At 41.6% G+C, this 20,212-nt stretch overlaps 1 protein-coding gene across 1 annotated transcript in view; it reads right to left on the minus strand.

Moving 5' to 3' along the window:
- The window catches only part of cand1 (cullin-associated and neddylation-dissociated 1), a 136,211-nt gene that overhangs the window by 18,827 nt on the left and 97,172 nt on the right, over positions 1-20,212 (minus strand). Inside the window, exons 14-17 of the mRNA XM_063211447.1 lie at positions 17,926-18,064; positions 17,293-17,625; positions 10,345-10,660; positions 10,028-10,123 (exon numbers count right to left, since the gene is read on the minus strand). Coding sequence (XP_063067517.1) covers positions 10,028-10,123; positions 10,345-10,660; positions 17,293-17,625; positions 17,926-18,064 — 884 coding nt within the window. The remainder of the gene's footprint in view (positions 1-10,027; positions 10,124-10,344; positions 10,661-17,292; positions 17,626-17,925; positions 18,065-20,212) is intronic.

Consider the following 20,212-nt stretch of genomic DNA (forward strand, 5'->3'; position numbering starts at 1 on the left):
AGGACTCTGGCTGTGAGCAGCAATCATCAAAATGTGATGACTACATTGAGTCGCCATACAATGGAGATGCGGAAAGAAATGGATGTTCACACACGACAAGTCACAAACATGTCTGTGAAGGGGGCAGAGGATATGAAACATATGTTGAGACAGCAATTGGATTATGTGCGGACAGAATTAACAGCAACTTTAAACTGACGTCTGAAATATCATCATGCTGAAGTTCTCAAAGATTTGAACACTGTGCTTGCACCGTTAGCCACATCGTTGCACAAGATTCATTCAAGACTTAATGATTGCATGCAGCAGCTCGGTTCATTATCAATGAATGCTAATTCCTGGAGCCCCCTGCAGGCTAACCTTGGTCACTGCACGCAACGTCTGGGTGGATTGGCCCTAGATACAGCTCCAGGCCACTTTATTAGAATAGCATGAAAGAGTTGATTTATTTCCATAATTCCATCAATAATGTTAAACTGTCATGGATTGTAGATGCATGGCCCAGTTGTTTAACTATTCCAATCATTCAAGTTTTTCTTTTTACATAATTTGGCCTTCCAGCTCAAAAAACCCATGAATTGGGAAATTCGCATTATTAGAATATTGTAATAAAATCACAATTTTCTTCATCAAAATTCGTTTCACATCAGTGCACATCAAATCAGTTGAAATTTGGTACTTTCTACATAACATGCAATGTTCAATACTTGGTTAGGACTCTCTCTGTCTTAATAACGCCCATGATGCGTTTAACATTGAAGTCAATGGCAAAAACAGTGCATGGGAGTAATGGAAGGCCAGATATCCTTGATGCTTTGCCGTCAGCTATTCTTGTTTGTTGACCTGGTGTCCCACACTTCACTCTTCAATATACCCGTAGATACCCATGCTACGTTTTGGTGTTAACTCGCCAGTTTAATTCTAACTCACCAGAAATAAAACCCCATTCATTTTCAATGGGGTTTCATTTCTGGTGATTTAGAATTAAACCGGTGAGTTAGCGACAAAACGTGGCATGGAAATCTACAGGGTATATTGAAGAGTGAAGTGTGGGACACCAGGTCAGCTATACAAAAACAGCTGATGGCAAAGCATCAAGGATATCTGGCCTTCCATTACTCCCATGCACTGTTTCTGCCATTGACTTCAATGTTAAACGCATCATGGCCGTTATTATTAATAATATTAAGACAGAGAGAGTCCTAACCAAGTATTGAACATTGCATGTTGTGTAGAAAGTACCAAAGTTCAACTGATTTGATGTGCACTGATGTGAAACAAATTTTGATGAAGAAAATTGTGATTTTATTACAATATTCTAATGATGTGAATTCCCCAATTCATGTTTTTTTTTTAGCTGGAAGACCAAAATGTGTAAAAACAAACAATTTAATGATTGGAATAGTTAAAAAACTGGGCCATGAATCTATAATCCATGACAGTTTAACATTATTGATGGAATTATGGAAATAAATCAACTTTTTCATGCTATTCTAATAAAGTGGCCTGGAGCTGTATTGCCCAGCTCTAGTCTACAATGGAAGTAGGTGGAAAGACTCCTAATGTGTCTGCTCAGAAAAACCCATCCTCACCGTATGTATGCACAACGGATGATCAATGCCCAGCTCCCCAACTGCCCAGTGACAGGCCACCACTCCAGTCCACCATGAATTCAGGTCCATCATTTTGTTCCCCTGATGAAACGAACATGTCTAGGCCGCCACGAGGGCCTTATACTGGAAAGAAACCTATTAAAATTCAATTTCCTTCTTTTGGGAGAGCAGAGGACACCTCAGACCCCCTACTGTATCTTGAAAAGTGTCATGATTATCTGGCCTTGCATCCTCTTTCTGATGAGGAGCTGCTTGCCACCCTGAGAAATGTGTTACATGGAACTGCAAGAGATTGGTGGGACGTTGCTAGGGCTGACATTGCAGCATGGAGTGCTTTTGAGCGCAGCTTTCTGTCTGCATTTCTCTCAGAGAATTATGAGGATGAACTTGCAGGAAGAGTGAGGACTCGTGTTCAACGGGAGAATGAAAGCATCCGGGACTTCGCCTATATGTATCGCGCCCTATGCAAACGTTGGAAGCCCGCAATTCAGGAGGAAGTCATTAAGTTGATCCTAAAGAACATCAACCTTCAACTTGCAAGTCAATTGAGAAGCAACGGTGTCAAGACTGTGGATGGTTTGGTCCGCCTGGGGCAACAATTGGAGAGAGACAAGGAGAATCAGCGTCAATATGAACCAAAGATCCAGTCTGCTCCCCAGCCCCGACTACCCAACCCTGCACAGAGTTCGCCATCCACGTCTAAGCCACCCCAACCATACTGTTGGCGTTGTAAGGGGTCGCACGCACCTGCCTCTTGCTCCCAAATGACTTCTAGTCACAAAAAGCCCTATAAATCTTCTCCACCTCAACCAGGTTCAAGCGCTGCTGACACACAAGCTGCTGTTTCAGTTGGTCATGATAATCTCACAGACGACTCTCTTCCATCTGGTACTCTGAGTGTGCCTCTGCAGTTAACTGTTCCACTGAAGATCGAGTCCTGGAAGGGTCCAGCAATGTTGGATAGTGGCTCATCCTACACCCTGCTAAATGAAAAGCTGTGGTTAAACGTGCGTAAGCCAAATGATGAACTCAAGCCATGGACTATAGGTCCCACTTATCTGGCAGATGGTGGTGTCCGTTACAGATGTCCCGATCCAGGTTTTTGCACTTCCGATCCGATACCGATATTTTATTTCACTTCCGATCCGATACAGCCCGATACTGATACCGGCCTATCGGAGTATTCAAATTGATAGTTATTTAGCCTACTTACTTTCTTGTCACACTCATGTTGAAAAGGGGTTTACTCTTGATACTACTACTACTATATTACTAGCCAGCTGAATTAGGTGAATTTGAGAAATACACAATGGTTTGTAATGAGAAACCTGTTAAAGACGAAATGAAGCAGTGACCTAATATAGGGGTCTAACACCAGTAAGATAAGCCAGCAAGTATATATTTTTTTTAAGTCTGAAATTTAAGCCGTTAATAAAAAAAATAAAGCACAAACACGTAACGTTTCTGTTAACGTTTCCAGCCAACAGCGGGTGACGTCACGCGAATGGTAGTCCTCTATTCTACTGCTGTTATGATAGTAGTGAATTAAACATTTCGGCCTTGCATGGCTGATTATGAGCTTATTTGCTTAACCCAAATGAAGCAAGAATACGTGTTTGGGTGGGACAGAACAAATATGAGGCATGAAGGCAGACAAGACATCCCATCACATGAACCACAGGTAAACTAAGCAGCTTTTTTGCTAAGGTGACCAGGCTTTAACAAATTCATGAGCCAACATGATCACTTTCATAATTGTGCAATGTTGCAGTTCCCTGCATTTCGTCTTCCGATGATTTCGCCAACATTTTCCAAGCACCTGAATTATTTTTACTTCACGTGCCCACGTTTATCGGTGTTATCCAGTCAAATCCAATCCAGCCAGTTTGAGGATGCATTCGCGGCTTTTATAACAAAATAGTTTAATACAATAGATGCAGCTACTTTAATAAGCATGCCATAACTTAAGTTAGGACATGATGGTCTCATTTCCCGTGGCATCAACTTCAAATCCTCAAAGCTCCTCCGACTCAGAGAGCGAGACGAGAGAGGGGATGGGATAGCCACACACACAGGCTGCCTCCCTTCCCTTCACAAAGCTTTCCAAACTTCCGCCAATTTTGTTATTTTCTACTACAGTGCTGAATTGGACCACATAGCTAATTTAACGACATGGGCTTTCAGATTAGCGTCAAACAATGCAGGAAAAAGACGTTACATTTATTATTGGTGACTGTCTGTCACTACAAACCTATGAGAGCGAGCAGCCCCACAGTCCTGACTCCTGTCCTATGGTGGATGCAATGGGTGGATGGCTGCAGCTATCCCACCATGCTCGTAGCAAAGGCTTTTTGACACACAGTGATAATGACACTTGGCATTTCTCTTTCATCTGATAGTAGGTCTATAACATAGAAGACCCAGGGACAATGTAAAATGAACCCCTCGTCCTTCTTCAATTTTACTGCCACGATTAGAGTCAGTTAGCGCTGTAGTTAGCACACACTAACGTTAAGTGAATGGAAGGTTACATTAGCCACCAACTTGTACCATTCGCGTTACGTAGGCGGCGAACATGGCTGCGCCCTTGTGGCGAAACTCGGTAATAACGTCATTTTTCAGCAAAACTACTTAAAAGTGCAGTCCAACGAACATCCATTCGTTTATGAAAATAAATAAGCCGCCAAAAAATGATAATAGTTGTCAGTGCTTCATTTCCACTTTAAATACAAATATAATAAATAGATAATAGTCAATTAACTACACAAACAAAACAAAAATGCCACCAGTGCTCTACTCTTCAACCAGATTCGATGTAAACCATTGAAAATCCATCAGTGCAAATAATATTCTAAACTGTAAGTGAATGCTTATTTAAGCAGTTGAAGTATTCATCTGTTTTCCATGCAAAGGTGGGTTTTTTTGTAGGCTGCCAGCATGTTGACAATTCAGGACGAGTTTACATTTACATAGACAAAAAAGTAAAGAAAATTCCAAGAGGAGAAGTTGTCTAGAGCAGACACACAGTAGGCATACCTAGGCTACTGGAGGCCCAAAGTAGCCTAAGATCCTCCATCATTATGCCATAGGTAGCCTAATCCAGCCTAGATTAATGCCAATAAACAATCACAACTAAACAACTGCTACAAATTAATCAAAATGGAATCAGATAAATACCTAAAATAAATCATAAACTAATGAAATAAACACAACCATTGTCGAGTAGGCTACTATAATATTTATTTAGGCTACTCAGGTCAGTGGACACAATAACATTTAACAATATCATTTTCCACCGTATGCTTTTGCTCCTCCATGTGATTAGCTAATTTAACATCTGCTTAGCATCTTAGCAAGACGCCATTGTCAATATTAAAACACACACTCTCTCTCACACACACTCACACACACACACACACACACACACACACACACACACACACACACACACACACACACACACACACACACACACACACACACACACACACACACACACACACACACACACGTCGTGGGACAGAGAGGAAAGCGGTGCCTCGGAGAGAAGCATGAGAAATCTGAACTTTCAGTTTTTGTAGCCAAACATTAGCGCTTGTTACTGAAATGCCATCTGAAACGCAGGCAGAGTGGCATGAAGCGCGCAATTCTGTGTGTCTAGACTGTTCACGGACACTTAAGACAGTTTAAAGCTCTTTGAAACCACAGACTGAAAAACTTACTCTGCCTGCACTGTGAGAGCCGAATGCGAGCTGAGGCAACTGCTCCCACGTGTGAGCTGAGTCTGACGAGAGCTGAAGGTGTGCTGGAAAATGCGGACCGGAGTTTAAGAACAACCATAGTAAAAACTGGAATGGATTGCGGGTGAGCCGGAAAACACGGACCGGACTTTGGAAAGAAATGGATTCTGGGTCGGATTTTTTCGTGCTTGGCGATCCGATCCCGATACGCATTTTTTGCCTATATCAGCGGCCGATCCGATCCAGATATCGGATCGGGACACCTCTAGTGCCCGTGAACCCCTTGGTTGGGGTCAGTGTTAATTTCGTCAGCTTTTTTAAATTTAGTCTTAGTCACAATGACGAAAATCAATTTTAGTCTTTGTCAAATTTAGTCATTGCCTTCACAATTTAGTCTTAGTCTTCGTCTAAATGACGAAAATTAATTTTAGTCATAGTCAAATTTCAGTCATTTTCGTCAACATTTCACATTTTCGTCATTTTAGTCAAATTATTACACAAATTATTACTAGATTACACACACACTTCCAGGTGCAGGTCTCTCTCTCTCTCTCTCTCTCTCTCTCTCTCTCGCTCTCTCTCGCTCTCTCTCTCTCTCTCGCTCTCTCTCTCTCTCGCATTAGGCATTAGAAGCTGCTACGTATTATTTGCTTTAGAATTTGATCACGTAGGCTACAAGCTCTTCTTCACCTGACCGCGTGACTTATAGCCTGCAGATTGCAGGCAGTGTGAAGACCAGACATCCCAATGAAGTCCAAGAAATTTCCCTGATATTTGATGGCTATATTTTAGTGGCTCCCCGGTGGCCGCGACTCAGATAAAATATTCCTGATTTTAGACTTTGCAAGTTCGCGTTATTTCGATTGGCAATGCGGGACAGAGAAAGACAATGGCTCGTGCGTCATTCCTGGAATACTTCAAATAGATTACGCGCACTTCGTAGGACGCCCAGCAAAAGTCCTGGGGAAAAAGTAGGCAGTTGTTCTATGCAGACTGGACGACTGAAAGGACATTGACAAACAATGGTTGAATACTAATGCTGTTTTGTTTGTCGGGATGTCGGGGGTCGAAGCATCTCCAAGTTTAAGCAATGAGTTTTTAGAACTTGGGATGTCTGGGAGACACTATTGTAATACGCATCGCATGGAAGGGATGTCGACTGCCTTGGGTCTTTTAGTGTTGCCCTCGACGGGAACAAGTTTCAATTCTCCACACTTTAAACCCTGATCGCCCACACATTGATTCTTATCAAAACTACAGTAGCCGTGCCTCTGTTTAGACTACTTAAACAACGTTTCCCCTGTAGCGCGCGCATCCCTTAAACGTCTCCCGGTGTGTCTGATCTAAATAAATGCATGTATCGGATCTTCATGATTTGCTTGCAAACTGCCTATTCATACGGTTAAACCGCCAATATAGCCAACATTACAAAAGACCAGACAACGGACGTCGGCGTATGCGTAAGTGGAAAGGAGAAGAGAGGAAGCTCGAGGAGGTTTAAAATGACAGCATCAGAGGAAGATTGGCGCGAGTGACGGTACCACTATTATCATGACTGCACAAACACACACGTCTTCGTTATGGACAAAAGGGATGTTGAACATGTTTCAAAATTAACACGTGCCTCAACGTCGGCTCTTTCTTTTTCTCTTTCTGGGAAACATTTTAGGGCCTAAACTCAACTGAACAGGACTCACTGAACTAGGCTACTACTGATCGAGCCGCACCAGTGCCAAGCACTGCCTGCAGAAACAAACAGGGCAACAGCGCGTAATCTTCTATGAAGTTCAAGAAACAATAACAATTAAAAATTAATTTTAAACAATCAAATTTTTAATGTCCATTCGTCCATGGCCTGTAAATTTTGTCTCGTCTTAGTCTCATTAATGAAAATCATTTTTTTATTTTCGTCATATTTTTATGTTCTGGAAGCAATTTTTGTGCGTCATCGTCTCGTCATCGTCACGGGAAAAAGGGGCGTTGACGAAATATTTTCGTCATTGTCCTGTTTGACGAAATTAAAACTGGTTGGGGTGAAGTAGAGTTGACTGTGCAATGTGTTTTGATGTAATGCCTTGTAAATACCATGTGGGGGGAAACCTGCATTGCACGGCAGTATAAAATTACAGTTTTATGCAGTCCTCATATTAAGTATTACCAAATGTCGGACTTAATACACGCCAAAGTAATTTTGTTATTGTGTGCAGTATTTCTCTTTTTAAAGTGATACTGTCCCATTTTTGGAAATAAGCTTATTTTACACCTCCCTTGGAGTTAAATAATTGGGTTTTACCGTTCTCCTGTACTTTCAACCTTTCTCTGGGTATGGCAGTGCAAATTTTACCTCCAAGCTAGCAGTTAACATTGAGTCCTAGATAGGGCTGTCACAATATTCAGTAAGTCAATATATCGTACAATACGTTTTTATAAGCATGAGAACTTTTTTGCCAAACTAAGCAGGGATTAAAGTATTCCGGCCCCCGGCCGGATTTCCGGCTTGTGGCGATTGACCGTAGGTTGAAAAAGCACTCAAATGAATTGACGGTAAATAAATATATTTAAAAAAGCCAATCAAAATCCCTCTTACGTTTGTCAGCCAATGATCGCAAAGGAGCGCTATGAAGATAACATTATTAACCAATCAGAAGAAGAAGGGGGCAGGTCTTGGGCTCCTAGTTTCTTGCCCAAGTCGGCACGCACGCCAGACAGGTATAGCCTCCTGTGCAAACAACTAGAGCTACGCGGCAAGCCACCGTGCACATTATGAGGCTCCATGAGCAGAGAGACATGTGAAGATAACTAAACTGCGTGTTATGGATCGGTGATGCCGTTGTCGACAAAAGTATGAACATAAATGACACTGGCCATTGTGTTTGGAGGTAGAGTCAAGAGTGGTACGCATTTTGGTGGCTGTGTGTCTGTGTGTTACTGTCAAAAGTTAAGGGAGCTTCTCTCTGTGCTAGCTGAAGCCCCGTTCCATTAAAAAATGGCTGCATTGCAACAGCGAGCTAATAAATGAATCACCACATTACTCTCTGGGGTCACTGAGGAGGTTGTGGACATACATGCTTCACTCTACAACTACTTGTGAGTACGGCAAGATTAAGAGAATTAGTTGTTATTGGTTATAGTCAGGTACACTATGTTTAGATATATGTGTTCGTTCAATTTTTGTGGGGATTTGTAAAACTTTACTTAAACTTTACTTAGACCCTTAAGAGTCAGAAAAGCAATGTTTGACAATTTTCAAATGTCATTAATGCATCAATTTTGGGTCTTGAAAAAGTGGACACTATAATACTAAAAACGCCTAGGCTAATTTGCTAATATCTTGATAAATTGAACATAAAAGTAGGTGTGAGGCAAATATTTTTATAGGAAAAGTTGTTATTCAACATTCTTAGATAGCTCAAAGGGCCATTAACACAGATTTACCACAAATAATTTAGTTCAGGGCCCAATTTTCATGGGTTTTTTCATTCAAAAATGAGTGTGTTTTTTCAAGCGAGAAAATACTGGTAGATTGGCTATAAAATAAAACTTGCATGCCTCACTACACAAATTTTCCTCTTCATCACTTACGGTGCAGTACAGGGTTTTTTATATTAAAAGTTTTCTTTAATGAATGTCATGTTTCAATATGCAAACGAGGTGTAACTTAAACATGCGCTAATCTACATGCACACCCAAATTTGACATGTAGACAAAGGCCCTATTGAATTAAGCAGAGACTACAGTGTGTTTGGTGTTCAACAAAGGATAATGTTGTTACTTTTTTACCGTGCTGTCCAATCCACTGGGGTACAGACATTTTGGGGATCAGGTGCTCGAGATGGGGGCGGAGGGCATATGTAACTGACTAGGATATTGATGTTATCAGTTTTACCGTAGATGATCACGTCAACATGGACCACAGTACATTCTAAAAAAAAAAAAATCCACAAAAGAACTCAAAAAGGGTTTTTTTGTCCAGTAGGGCTTTAGCACCACCACGTTCCTCTCTGTGCACACCTATGATACAGTCACCGTTTGGTTTGGAAATCTAACAGTATAAGTCAAGGCTGCTGAGAAATAAACGTAAATGTTGGGTGAAAGATATGAAAGATGACGCATGCATACACATGCTACATGTATGAATAATCTGTAGCTAATACTCACTTAGAAATTCACCTGCTAATTGTTTTTATAGTGGCCTTAGTTAAAAGAGAAAGACAAGATGCTTTGCGGTGAAGACGTTCCCAACAAATGCGAGAAGACACATCGCAGATGTTCTAGTCCTGAAAATATTCAATGTTTAATAGCTGCCAATACTTGAAATAATACTGCTGATGGGCATCCAATTTCGTTGTAATTCCAGCAGTTCTATGAGTCCGTTTCATTTTAACCAGCTGCCACTGTGTCTCAACAATAACATGGTTGAAGTGGCTTTCTTTCTTCTTTGAAATCACACGCCTCACCATTCAAATCCACATTTAACTGGCTGCACTTTTTGCAATTATTCCTGTGCTCCAATACCTCGTACCGCACAGGTAGTTGCGCTGCATGCCTCTGTGTGCCGCCAAAATGTCGAAATGCACCAGAAATGTGCTTACGGCAACAACATTGAAAAAAAATTATATAAAATATGCGTTAAGATGTCAAAACTCTATCCAAAGATGAAGAATGAGTACCTACCTATGCAGTTTTTAAGTAGCGGGTCGATCGTCTGTGGGTGGTCTGAGATGGTGAACTTGACAGCAGTCACAACAGAGCTTCTAGCATACGAAGATCCTGAAAGACACATGCATCAAGTTCAATTTAAGAACAGAGTTTTATCATCGCTACAGTCTGTGTGTCTGTGTGTGTGTGTGTGTGTGTGTGTGTGTGTGTGTGTGTGTGTGTGTGTGTGTGTGTGTGCGTGCGTGCGTGCGTGCGTGCGTGCGTGCGTGCGTGCGTGCGTGCGTGCGTGCGCGCGTGCATGAACGGCTATGCATAAATGTCACGCATCTTACCAGACAGCAGGTAGCCCTTGAGCCTAGGCAGCAGCGTCTCTGGATCGATCAGTGTCAGTTTCCCTAGACACTCGGCCACCACGTTGCGCGTTCCTTCCTCTGTGCACTCGCAGTGCGTGAGCAGCAGCGACCAGACACTCTCCACGTAGGGCCGCAGTCCGGCCACGGCGGCCGAGCCGATGATCTCCTTGAGGGAGTGGAGCAGCAGGTACTGGCGCTTGGGCTGGCCGGAGATCTCTTGCAGCACAAAGGGCAGGTACTCGGGCAGGTTGCCCACCGCGATGCTGCCCAGTGCGTACGATGCCGCCGACTTCACCTGGATACAACAACAAATTCAAAACGTTTAGTTGCCGATTAGTGCCTGTGAGTAGGGGACAGGTTGGGATAGGCAAATTGTCCATCTGATCCACATTCAGCCTTGCTGTTTAAACAGGGTTCATACACTTTCACCAATTGTTTTCCATGACTTTTCCATGACTTTTCCAAAACATTAAACAACTAAATTTCCAGGACCAAAAAAAACAATGACCAATCGCCGGTGCGCGGGGTGGGGACATATTATTTTATAAATTACATGGCCTATATTATAAATATGTAACTAATATTGTAATATGTAATGTAATGTCACTAATATTGTATTTTATAGTATTCACTTCTGGTGTAGGCCTTGAGTAAGAAATGAAAATTAATAGGCCAATAGGAAATTAGGTCGTGAAACCATCATGAAGACAATTTTGTATTTTTATCAACATGTCGTGCCCATGGAGGTAGATGCTCATTCTGCCCGAGTAATTTAGAAAACATTGAGTCTACTTCTACACCTGCCTAAGCACAACAGTCCAAAGCGCCTGTAAGAATGATTGTTGTCATTTGTTGTGGTCGTTGATGGAGTCAGAAAAAGGTGGAAAGAGTGCACTGCTCGTGGTCGTAGCATAGTGTGACGCCCACTCAACGTGATGTGACAGTGAGCCTCATTTTGTGTTGCAACGATCTGACTGATTTGAAACAAAGCCACATTACTTTTTTGTAACTCTTTTGGCGCTGCCGCTTGCATATCAAAACACTCGCGTCATGCCGACATTGGCCATTATTTGGCTCGCGGTCATCTACACAGCATACTTTACAGATTTCATGAACCTTTCAGCGCAGCGGACAAATTCAGTCGCAGGTGCACCAATTTGCTTATCAATATAAATGACGGGGCTTACCGAAAACATAAAAGGTTCACTTGGGGCTCTATCTGGCAAATTAGCACACCAAACATGTCTTAGGGCTGTATTCCTTTTGGCATTTTTTGTAGAACCGCTAAATATACCGCTCAAACGCTTATAATTGCTAACCTGTTAGTAGCTGGAGGCAACACTGTATCTTGCCCTTCAGGTGGCTGACAAGTGGCGCTTCACACATCGGACACATCAAAATGTTCGTCCTCCTCTTGTTAGCCATTGTTGGTAAGCTTAATCTTTAGAAAGCCATGTGTTGTTGAAGTTACATTTCACGGCAAGCCGTAACATAGTTGTTAGAAGTTTAGAACTCAGCTCTCACCACGCCTCGCATATACTACATCTAGCTCATGCGTAATGAGGAGTACTGTTGCCAGATGTGACTGATTTCCAGCACCAGAAATGCATGAAAATCGCGTAGAGCCACTAAAACCGGTCTTATTTGAAAAGACTCAATTTGGCAACAAGGGGTTACGCATGTGCAAACTGCGTAAGACAACATTTCCACGACAACTCAGGCTTTACATTTTATTACGGCGCGTAATGACTTTTCCAAAACTTTTTTACCAAAAAAAAACGTTTTCCATAACTTTTCCAGGCCTGGAAATTTAGACAGGTCATCAGCTGGGAAAATTAGGCCTTTCGTCCTACCGCACTTTTCTCTGTGGATTACTGACCAGAAGCCCTATTGGAAGAAATTAAAACATGGGGCCACGTCAATTTTTGCTCAGAATTCAATATGGCCGCCATTTTCCAAAATGACTTGTTTTCATGCATTATTACATTGTACTACTATAAGGTGATATTCATGAACAATTAACTACTTTCAGCACTATTCTGTCCTGTTTGCTTACATACATGTTTACAAAGGTTGACTAAACTAAAACAAATGAAAATAAAGTTGGCCACCTTGCAATATCTAAAGGAAAGTGCTGAAAATAATGATTGAAATGCACGTACAGAGTCTATGGCTGGGAGGCCTATTGTCCTGTCAGGGTTTTCACAGTGGATTACAGACCAGAAGGCCTATTGAAAAAGATTCACCAGCTGGTTGCCATCTCAAATGTGCTCCAAAATTCAAAATGTTCTCTGTTGGCAGACTTGGAATGGCAGACTTCCATACATTTTTCTCAATACTTTAAGACCATAATTATCAATAAAGACAACCTATTTTCAGTGAAATTCTGTCCTATCTCCTATCTATAGACGTGAGTAGTACAAAGGTTGGCAACAGAATGATGTAAATATGAAGGGCTCTTTTCCAACATGAGATATATCCATTTTATAGAATGTTAGTTAATTGACATTTTTGTATTGGGCTTTCCATTGAATTGCATTGCAAAATGCATTTTATAGAGGTTTAAAAAGTATGTTCTGGAAACATTTTAATGGCAAGAATTCACACATAGATTATAGGACTTCTTAATAGTCAATTCCAATATTAAAATGCAAAAAGTCAAAAATGGTGGATATAGCGTTTTGAAAAAGAGCTCTTCATATACATCTTGCCCCTTTGAAATATCCTAAGGATTGTTGTCAGAAAATGATTGAATTACACATACACAGCTGACTGCTGAAAAATATTCACCTGCCAAACTTTTCACATTAGATTACTGACCAAAAGTTTTTCAGGCCTACATTTTATTTGGCATAAAGCAAGGGTGAGTGTGCGTGCGTGTGTGCCCGCGCGTATCCCCCGCTCATCTTTCCCCTGCTCAACAGTGTCTTTCCCCCACACACTATTCTGCCTCCCCCACCCCCTCACTCATCTCCCCCCCACCCCTCAATCACCCCCCACTATTCTGCCCCCCACGCTCACCCCCCGACTCATTCTCCCCCCAACCCCCCACAAAATACTCGCCCACCCCCCATACAATGTGAAAAGTTTGGCAGGTCAACCCCCCCCCCCCCCAACTCAACTTACCCCCCCCCCCCCCCCCCCCCCCCCACACACACACACACACACACACTATTCTGCCCCTCTGAATACCCCACACTATTCCCCCCCCACCACCTCACTCATCCCCCCACACACTATTCTGCCCCCACCCCCTTACACCTTATTCAACTCGACTCATTCCCCCCACCCCCACTCTGCCCCTCTCTATTCATCCCCCGCTCCTCCACATCTTTCGGTCCACACTACCCCCCCACCTTACCCCCTCCCAACACACACACATCCGGTCTACTGTGTCTATGTCAGTGTATGTAAAGAAGCACACTGGCCACACACACTTGAGAAAAGCGCACTCAAGCACACACACATACACGCACGCACACGCACACGCACACGCACACGCACACGCACACGCGCACACGCACACGCACACGCACACGCACACGCACACGCACACGCACACGCACACGCACACAGTTTGGCAGGACAATATGCCTTTTTTCAGCAGTCCACTATGTGTGAAATTTAATCATTTGACAACATTCCTTTGGATATTTCAAAGTGGCAAGATATATATATTCATGCCTTTTTCTAGACAACCTTTATACTCACGTCTGTACGGAGATAGGACAATTTAACTGAAAAATATGTAATCTTTATTGATAATTATGGCCTTACAGTATTGAGTAAAATGTGTGAAAGTCTGCCATTCTGAAAAACAGAACATTTTGAATTTTCGAGGACATAGATGGCCCCACGTTTTAATCTTTTTCAATAGGCCTTCTGGTCTGTAATCCACTGTGCAATAGGCCTAATTTTCCCAGCCATAGACTCTGTATGTGCATTTCAATCATTATTTTCAGCACTTTCCTTTGGATATTGCAAGGTGGCCAACTTTATTTTCATTTGTTTTAGTTTAGTCAACCTTTGTAAACATATGTGTAAGGAAATAGGACAGAATAGTGCTGAAAGTAGTTAATCTTTCATGAATATCACCTTATAGTACAATGTAATAATGCATGAAAACAAGTCATTTTGGAAAATGGCGGCCATATTGAATTCTGAGCAAAAATTGACGTGGCCCCATGTTTTAATTTCTTCCAATAGGGCTTCTGGTCAGTAATCCACAGAGAAAAGTGCGGTAGGACGAAAGGCCTAATTTTTCCAGCTGATGACCTGTCTAATTTGAATTTTTAAATTCCATAACTTTTCCAGGTTTTCCATGACCGTACGAACCCTGTTAAAGTTTTTTAATTACATGTTTTGGTTGCTTTGTTTCAAGCCGTCTTTGTGGGCTAGTCAAGTAGCTTGCAGACAAACGACAGGAATTTCCGGTGATGAGAAAATTCGGTTTTCCTGATTGCCTCCCTCCTCCTGCTCTGTGTGTATCTGAGATAAACTGAGAGTAGCAGCTAGCTGGTAGTTAGGCTAAGCTAGGTTTCGTGCCACCAGCCGTCGACATGTTTTTACTGAAAAAATGGGCATAAATAGATCCAAGTGGGCAACGCCGTTTTTCGCTGTGACGTAACAAAAACAGGCTCTTCCTGATTGGCTCCTGACTCTGCGTTGTTTATCTAAATTGGGAAACGCAGCTTGGGGAGGTTTTCGCACCACTACAGGGTATATACACCAATCTCTAAGTCAAATTTACTACCATTTAATACCCTTTTTCACTACCTTTAGATATTTTTTACAACCATCACGACACTCCTATGCGAGTATTAACAAGACATCTTTTGTAATTTCTACCTCCTTAACATTACAGTACACGTTCGCTTTTTGCAAAAAGACGCCCGAAAGGGAGCAGTGCGGCGGGACGGTACCATGCTCAGGGGTACCTCAGTCATGGAGGAGGATGGGGGAGAGCACTGGTTAATTACACCCCTCACCAACCTGGCAGGTTGGCATCCTGACGCCCTAACCGCGTACCCATGACTACCCTCATACTTCATACTGCCCTCAGATACAGAATCAATCAATGTTTTTTTTGTCAAAATGGTTCAACTACAAAAAAATAATACCTCTTTTTTTCAAAAAATAATACCTTTTGAGCAAATTTACTACTTTTAAGGCCATTAAATTTTGGATTTTTAATTTATCACCTTTTAATACTTTTTAAAACCCTGCATACACCCTGCACTAGGAAGCCTTGCATATCTATTTAACACACAGAGGATTGAATGCCCTTCAGAGGGCAATTTGACATGTCTCCAAAAACAAATCTGTAACTCTGAGTTTTTGTCATTGAAACATATAAGTCACACCATTAGAAACCTCAGACCTTCCAGATTTCAAATATATATATATATTAAATAAATTATATAGCAGGCCCAATTTAAAGAAAGTGAAAAGACATCTTCGCATATTCTGTACTCTCTGCCTGTAGCAGCCACACCTATAACTATTCACATGTAAAGTACCGGTGCTTGAGTGGCTATTCAGAGGTGACAACACACCCCTTTCAGCTAGGCAAAACACAGTGTCCTGCCACAGGACAAAGAGAGTGACAGTTGGGTGTGCTATCAGAGCACATGGAGATTGACAGGGGGGTGTGGGCCATTAGAGGTTTTTCACACCTATCTCATTAGTATTCAAATGAGACAGGTAGTGGCAGTGGCATAGTCTTTCTTTTTTGCATTTTGTATGAAAACAACAAACCATTTCTAAATGCCCTTTTTACTTTTATGCAGTCAACACATTTGATTACAAGATTCAAACTTCAAAAGTCTTGGCTAGATATATTTATTGTGTGTTTTCTTGCACTTTTTGAAGACCTCTGAAACCCGTTTTTTTGTACAGTTGTGTTTATACTCAATTTAAATAAAACATGTTTGTATGACATCCAATTTTCTTTCAGATTATTTCTTGTCAGGCTTTTCAGAATACAACCATATTATTCCACTTTTGCATAGATGCTTACTGTTAGTTGAAAATACTTGAAAATGTCAGGGTGGTGCAAGCAGCCTAAAAGCCTCTGAAAGGCCGTAGACCTCAGAGGGTTAACCAGCGGTGACCGTCTGTTTTTCAAAAGGAGTGAGTAAAGTATTTTTTTTTATTGGAAGTGGACCTTTAAATAGTCGTTCTGCACTTGTGAATTTTACATTCATTTTAGAGTAGTTTACAAGTACATTTGATGACATTTTGTTTGCTCAATTTGCTTAATTTGGATATACTGTTAAACTAGACAATGCAAACACAAAGATGAAAAATCCTATGTATCATCATATTTTATTGGGACTTAACTACATGAGCAATTTCTTGAAATGAGGTGGACTGTTCCTTTAATAAGGAGGAGGAGTGGGTGGATGGGACTATTTCATGTTGAGCATTTTCATCCTCAAACATTGTATACAACTTGAACGAAGAGAAGACACCGGAGCAGCACAGATGGCATGCTTTTCTTTTTAATGAAGTGCACAACATGTTAGGGACTAACGTTTCAATGGAAAGTCATCTTCGACAGAGTCCATGAGTACCGAGTGTCTTCGTTCAAGATTACCCGTCTCCCTCCCGTTGATGCACCAGATGAAAAAACAGAAGCGCGTGGAACCCATTTTGTATTGTATACAACTTATTAAAAATAATATCATAACATCATTTAAAAAAAAATAAAAAAGAAGGAGAAGAAGAAGAAAAAAGCTATATATTGTTCAACGTTTATTACGTTGTGCCTTGTCTGTCCGGGAATGTGAGAAACACATCCCTCAACTCTTTCTCTGTCTGTCAGTACATATGAATATGTAACTCTGACATTGAAAAATGCCCAACCACTCTTGTCAGATGAACACAAACAGCAACATGAATCGGACAATATAAAGACGAGCTTACCTCCTCGCTGGTGGATCCGAAGGCGTCCAGGATGACTGCCTTGAGCTCGGGCTGGCCGCTGAGGTCCAGGTGGTGTCCCACCTCCCCCAGGGCCAGCAGCGCCAGCAGCCGAATGGAGTCAGTGGAGCGCGAGTTCTTCACGTCCTGGATGAACTGGCCCACCACTGCCGGCGCCTCCTTGGGGCAGGCGCGCGTCAGCGCGGCCACGCACTTGGCGATGGAGTAATAGGATTGCTTGTGGGCCAGCGCCGAGCTCTGAGCGTACACAGGGCCTGTCAGCATGCGCAGCAAGTCCATGTAGCCTAGGCTGGCCGTGCCTGTGGCCACCAGCGCCTGGACGCAGCCATGCAATTTAGTCATTACATCATTCATCGTTCTTCCTTCATTCATCTTTAATTGATGCATCCATCTTTAAAACTTGGCTGACCTCGGTAATATATTAACTGATTGACGAACAGCGATTTGACCCTGAATACCAGTGTCAATAAGAATAAATATATATAATAAATAAATATACTTCAAATGCTGAACCAAAACAGCTGTTAGATTGCTTAATGAATTTCTTGATAAGCTTATTTAACTAATTTCTTGTTGACAATTACTCAATAATTGATACATTGTTTGCATTCCTACCTGGAAGAAATCCAGCATGGCCGCCAGTGCACCACCCTGGAGCAACGGTGACCTCACCAGCGCCATGAGCTCGGTCAGGATGGCACCGCTAATCTTGGCCAGCGCCTCGGGGTGCACGCGCGCCAGCGTGGTCAGGAAGCTGAAGTGCCAAAGGCAAAAATCAATTTATATGTCCCTAAGAAGTAAGATCTAGCAGGAAAAAAAACACAGACGATACAGCATCTAAGATGATAAATAACACAGACGCAAATCACAAGGCAAATCGAGAAAGAGCAAGACACAGAATAATGTTATTTGCACAACGGCAGGCAAATAGAACAACACACAACATACTACACTACACTGCACTAAATTACACTTAACTGACGCTTTTTACCCAAAGCGACTTACAGTATTTAGATACAGGTTATTGGTTCTGGTCACAGTCCTTGGAGCAATGTCAGGGTCAGGTGTCTCTCACCTTTGACAACTGCGCCATCATTGAGAGCAAAGTTGTTAAAAACCTTGGCAAACATTGCAAACTTAACTTTTCAGCCCTAGACAGTAACAAGATCAGCATTTTATCATCTATCCATCATTGCAAAAATTAGACCTATGTTGTCCCTGGGAAACGCTGAAACCCTAATTCATGCATTTGTAACATCTAGATTGGACTGCTGCAATGCAGTATTTCTGGCCTTCCATCTATCACTACAAGTAGGCTTCAGTTAGTGCAAAATGCTGCAGCAAGGGTATTAACAAGGACCAAGAAATTTGAACATATTTCACCAATCCAAGCCTCCCTCCAGTGGTTGCCTGAACGCAGACTTTAAGATTGTGCTGCTCACTTACAAAGCCCTACACGGCCTAGCACCAACTTATTTGTCTGAGCTGCTCACACCCTACATTCCAGCTCAGTCCCTGCATGCTTGACTCCTGTCCATCCCTGAGGTGCGGAAGAAGTCAGCTGGCCACAATCTAGACTACATTTTTTTTGTATTCATCCCATTATGGTAGGTTCTGAAATGCATGGGTCTATTTTTAATAATAGTCTTGAGTTTCTATTTCTATTCTTTTTTTTGTTCTATGTTTTTTCACCTATACTTTTTTAGTATTAAAGGTACACTGTGTAAGATTTTTAGTTGTTTATTTGCTTTCAATGCTACCTATTCACTAATGTTTTCATGAATACTTACCACCACCATCAAATTCTAATTATTTGTTGTGACTGGAAAAATTTCACTTTTCATACATGAAAAGGGGATCTTCTCCATGGTTCGCCATTTTGAATTTCCAAAAATAGCTATTTTTAGCTGCAAAACTGACTATTTGGGCCATACTAGAAAATATTATTTTATTAAGCGGGCTTGCCACGCTTATAGTAATCTCTAGGTACAGTTTACTATGCTTGCTTGATTCTCTTGCGCAGGTCAGTAAAAATAGAAACCGCTTCTCCTCCTAGGCCTTTCGAGATCAAATACTAAAACAACCGGCTCGGCTTGGAGATTTAAAAAAATCGTTTTTTCATTTTTGGCGATTTTGTGCAAGTTTGAAAACAATGGTAGAACCTTCAGGAGAGAGTATTCCGTCCACTCCACAGATCAGAGTGTAGGAGGCTTTTTCGTTCATAAAATATCAACACTTTCACCTAGAAGTTTAGTTGGCGCATTGTTAGCGAGCTCTGTGAGATGACTCCAAACGGTGAAAATATCATGTCCCAACTCCCATTACTTTTTAAATGGCAGGTGTGTAATGGCTGTGTCCTATTCATTTTTGAAATGTCTCTCTGAAGAGGTCAGGTCATCTGCAACAAGAGGTCCATTTGTGACTGAACCGTTTAACCTATAAACTTCTTTCAAGGACTGTTAGAAAGATCACACGTATGACTCCAATCTGTGCAAAGGACATGCACATTAAGCATTCTTAATATGGTCAATTTTCAATAGCTCTAATTCCTGGAGTGTTAGACTGAGACTACAGCCAATTTATATTTCATGATGTCATGAACCTATACAATGATTTTAATGACAAAAATATGTCTTATATACACTCAATCGTGGTAATCAAAGGGAATTCAAAAATGTATGCAATAGCTATGGTAATTATTCCCTTTGCATCTTTAATTCTGAGTGACTCAGCCTCTTTGTGATGATCTTATACCTGGACACTTATATTGTCCGTCAGTACATTTTTTTTAAATGTTCTTTGTTGTTTTATCTTATTTGGATGTTTACTAAATTTCACTGATCCCCGTCCCAACTTATGAGACGTGTTGCATTCATAAAATTAGAAATGAGTACATACAGTG

The sequence above is a fragment of the Engraulis encrasicolus genome, chromosome 12, assembly GCF_034702125.1.
Source record: "Engraulis encrasicolus isolate BLACKSEA-1 chromosome 12, IST_EnEncr_1.0, whole genome shotgun sequence".
In the NCBI taxonomy this organism is placed as follows: Eukaryota; Metazoa; Chordata; class Actinopteri; order Clupeiformes; family Engraulidae; genus Engraulis; species Engraulis encrasicolus.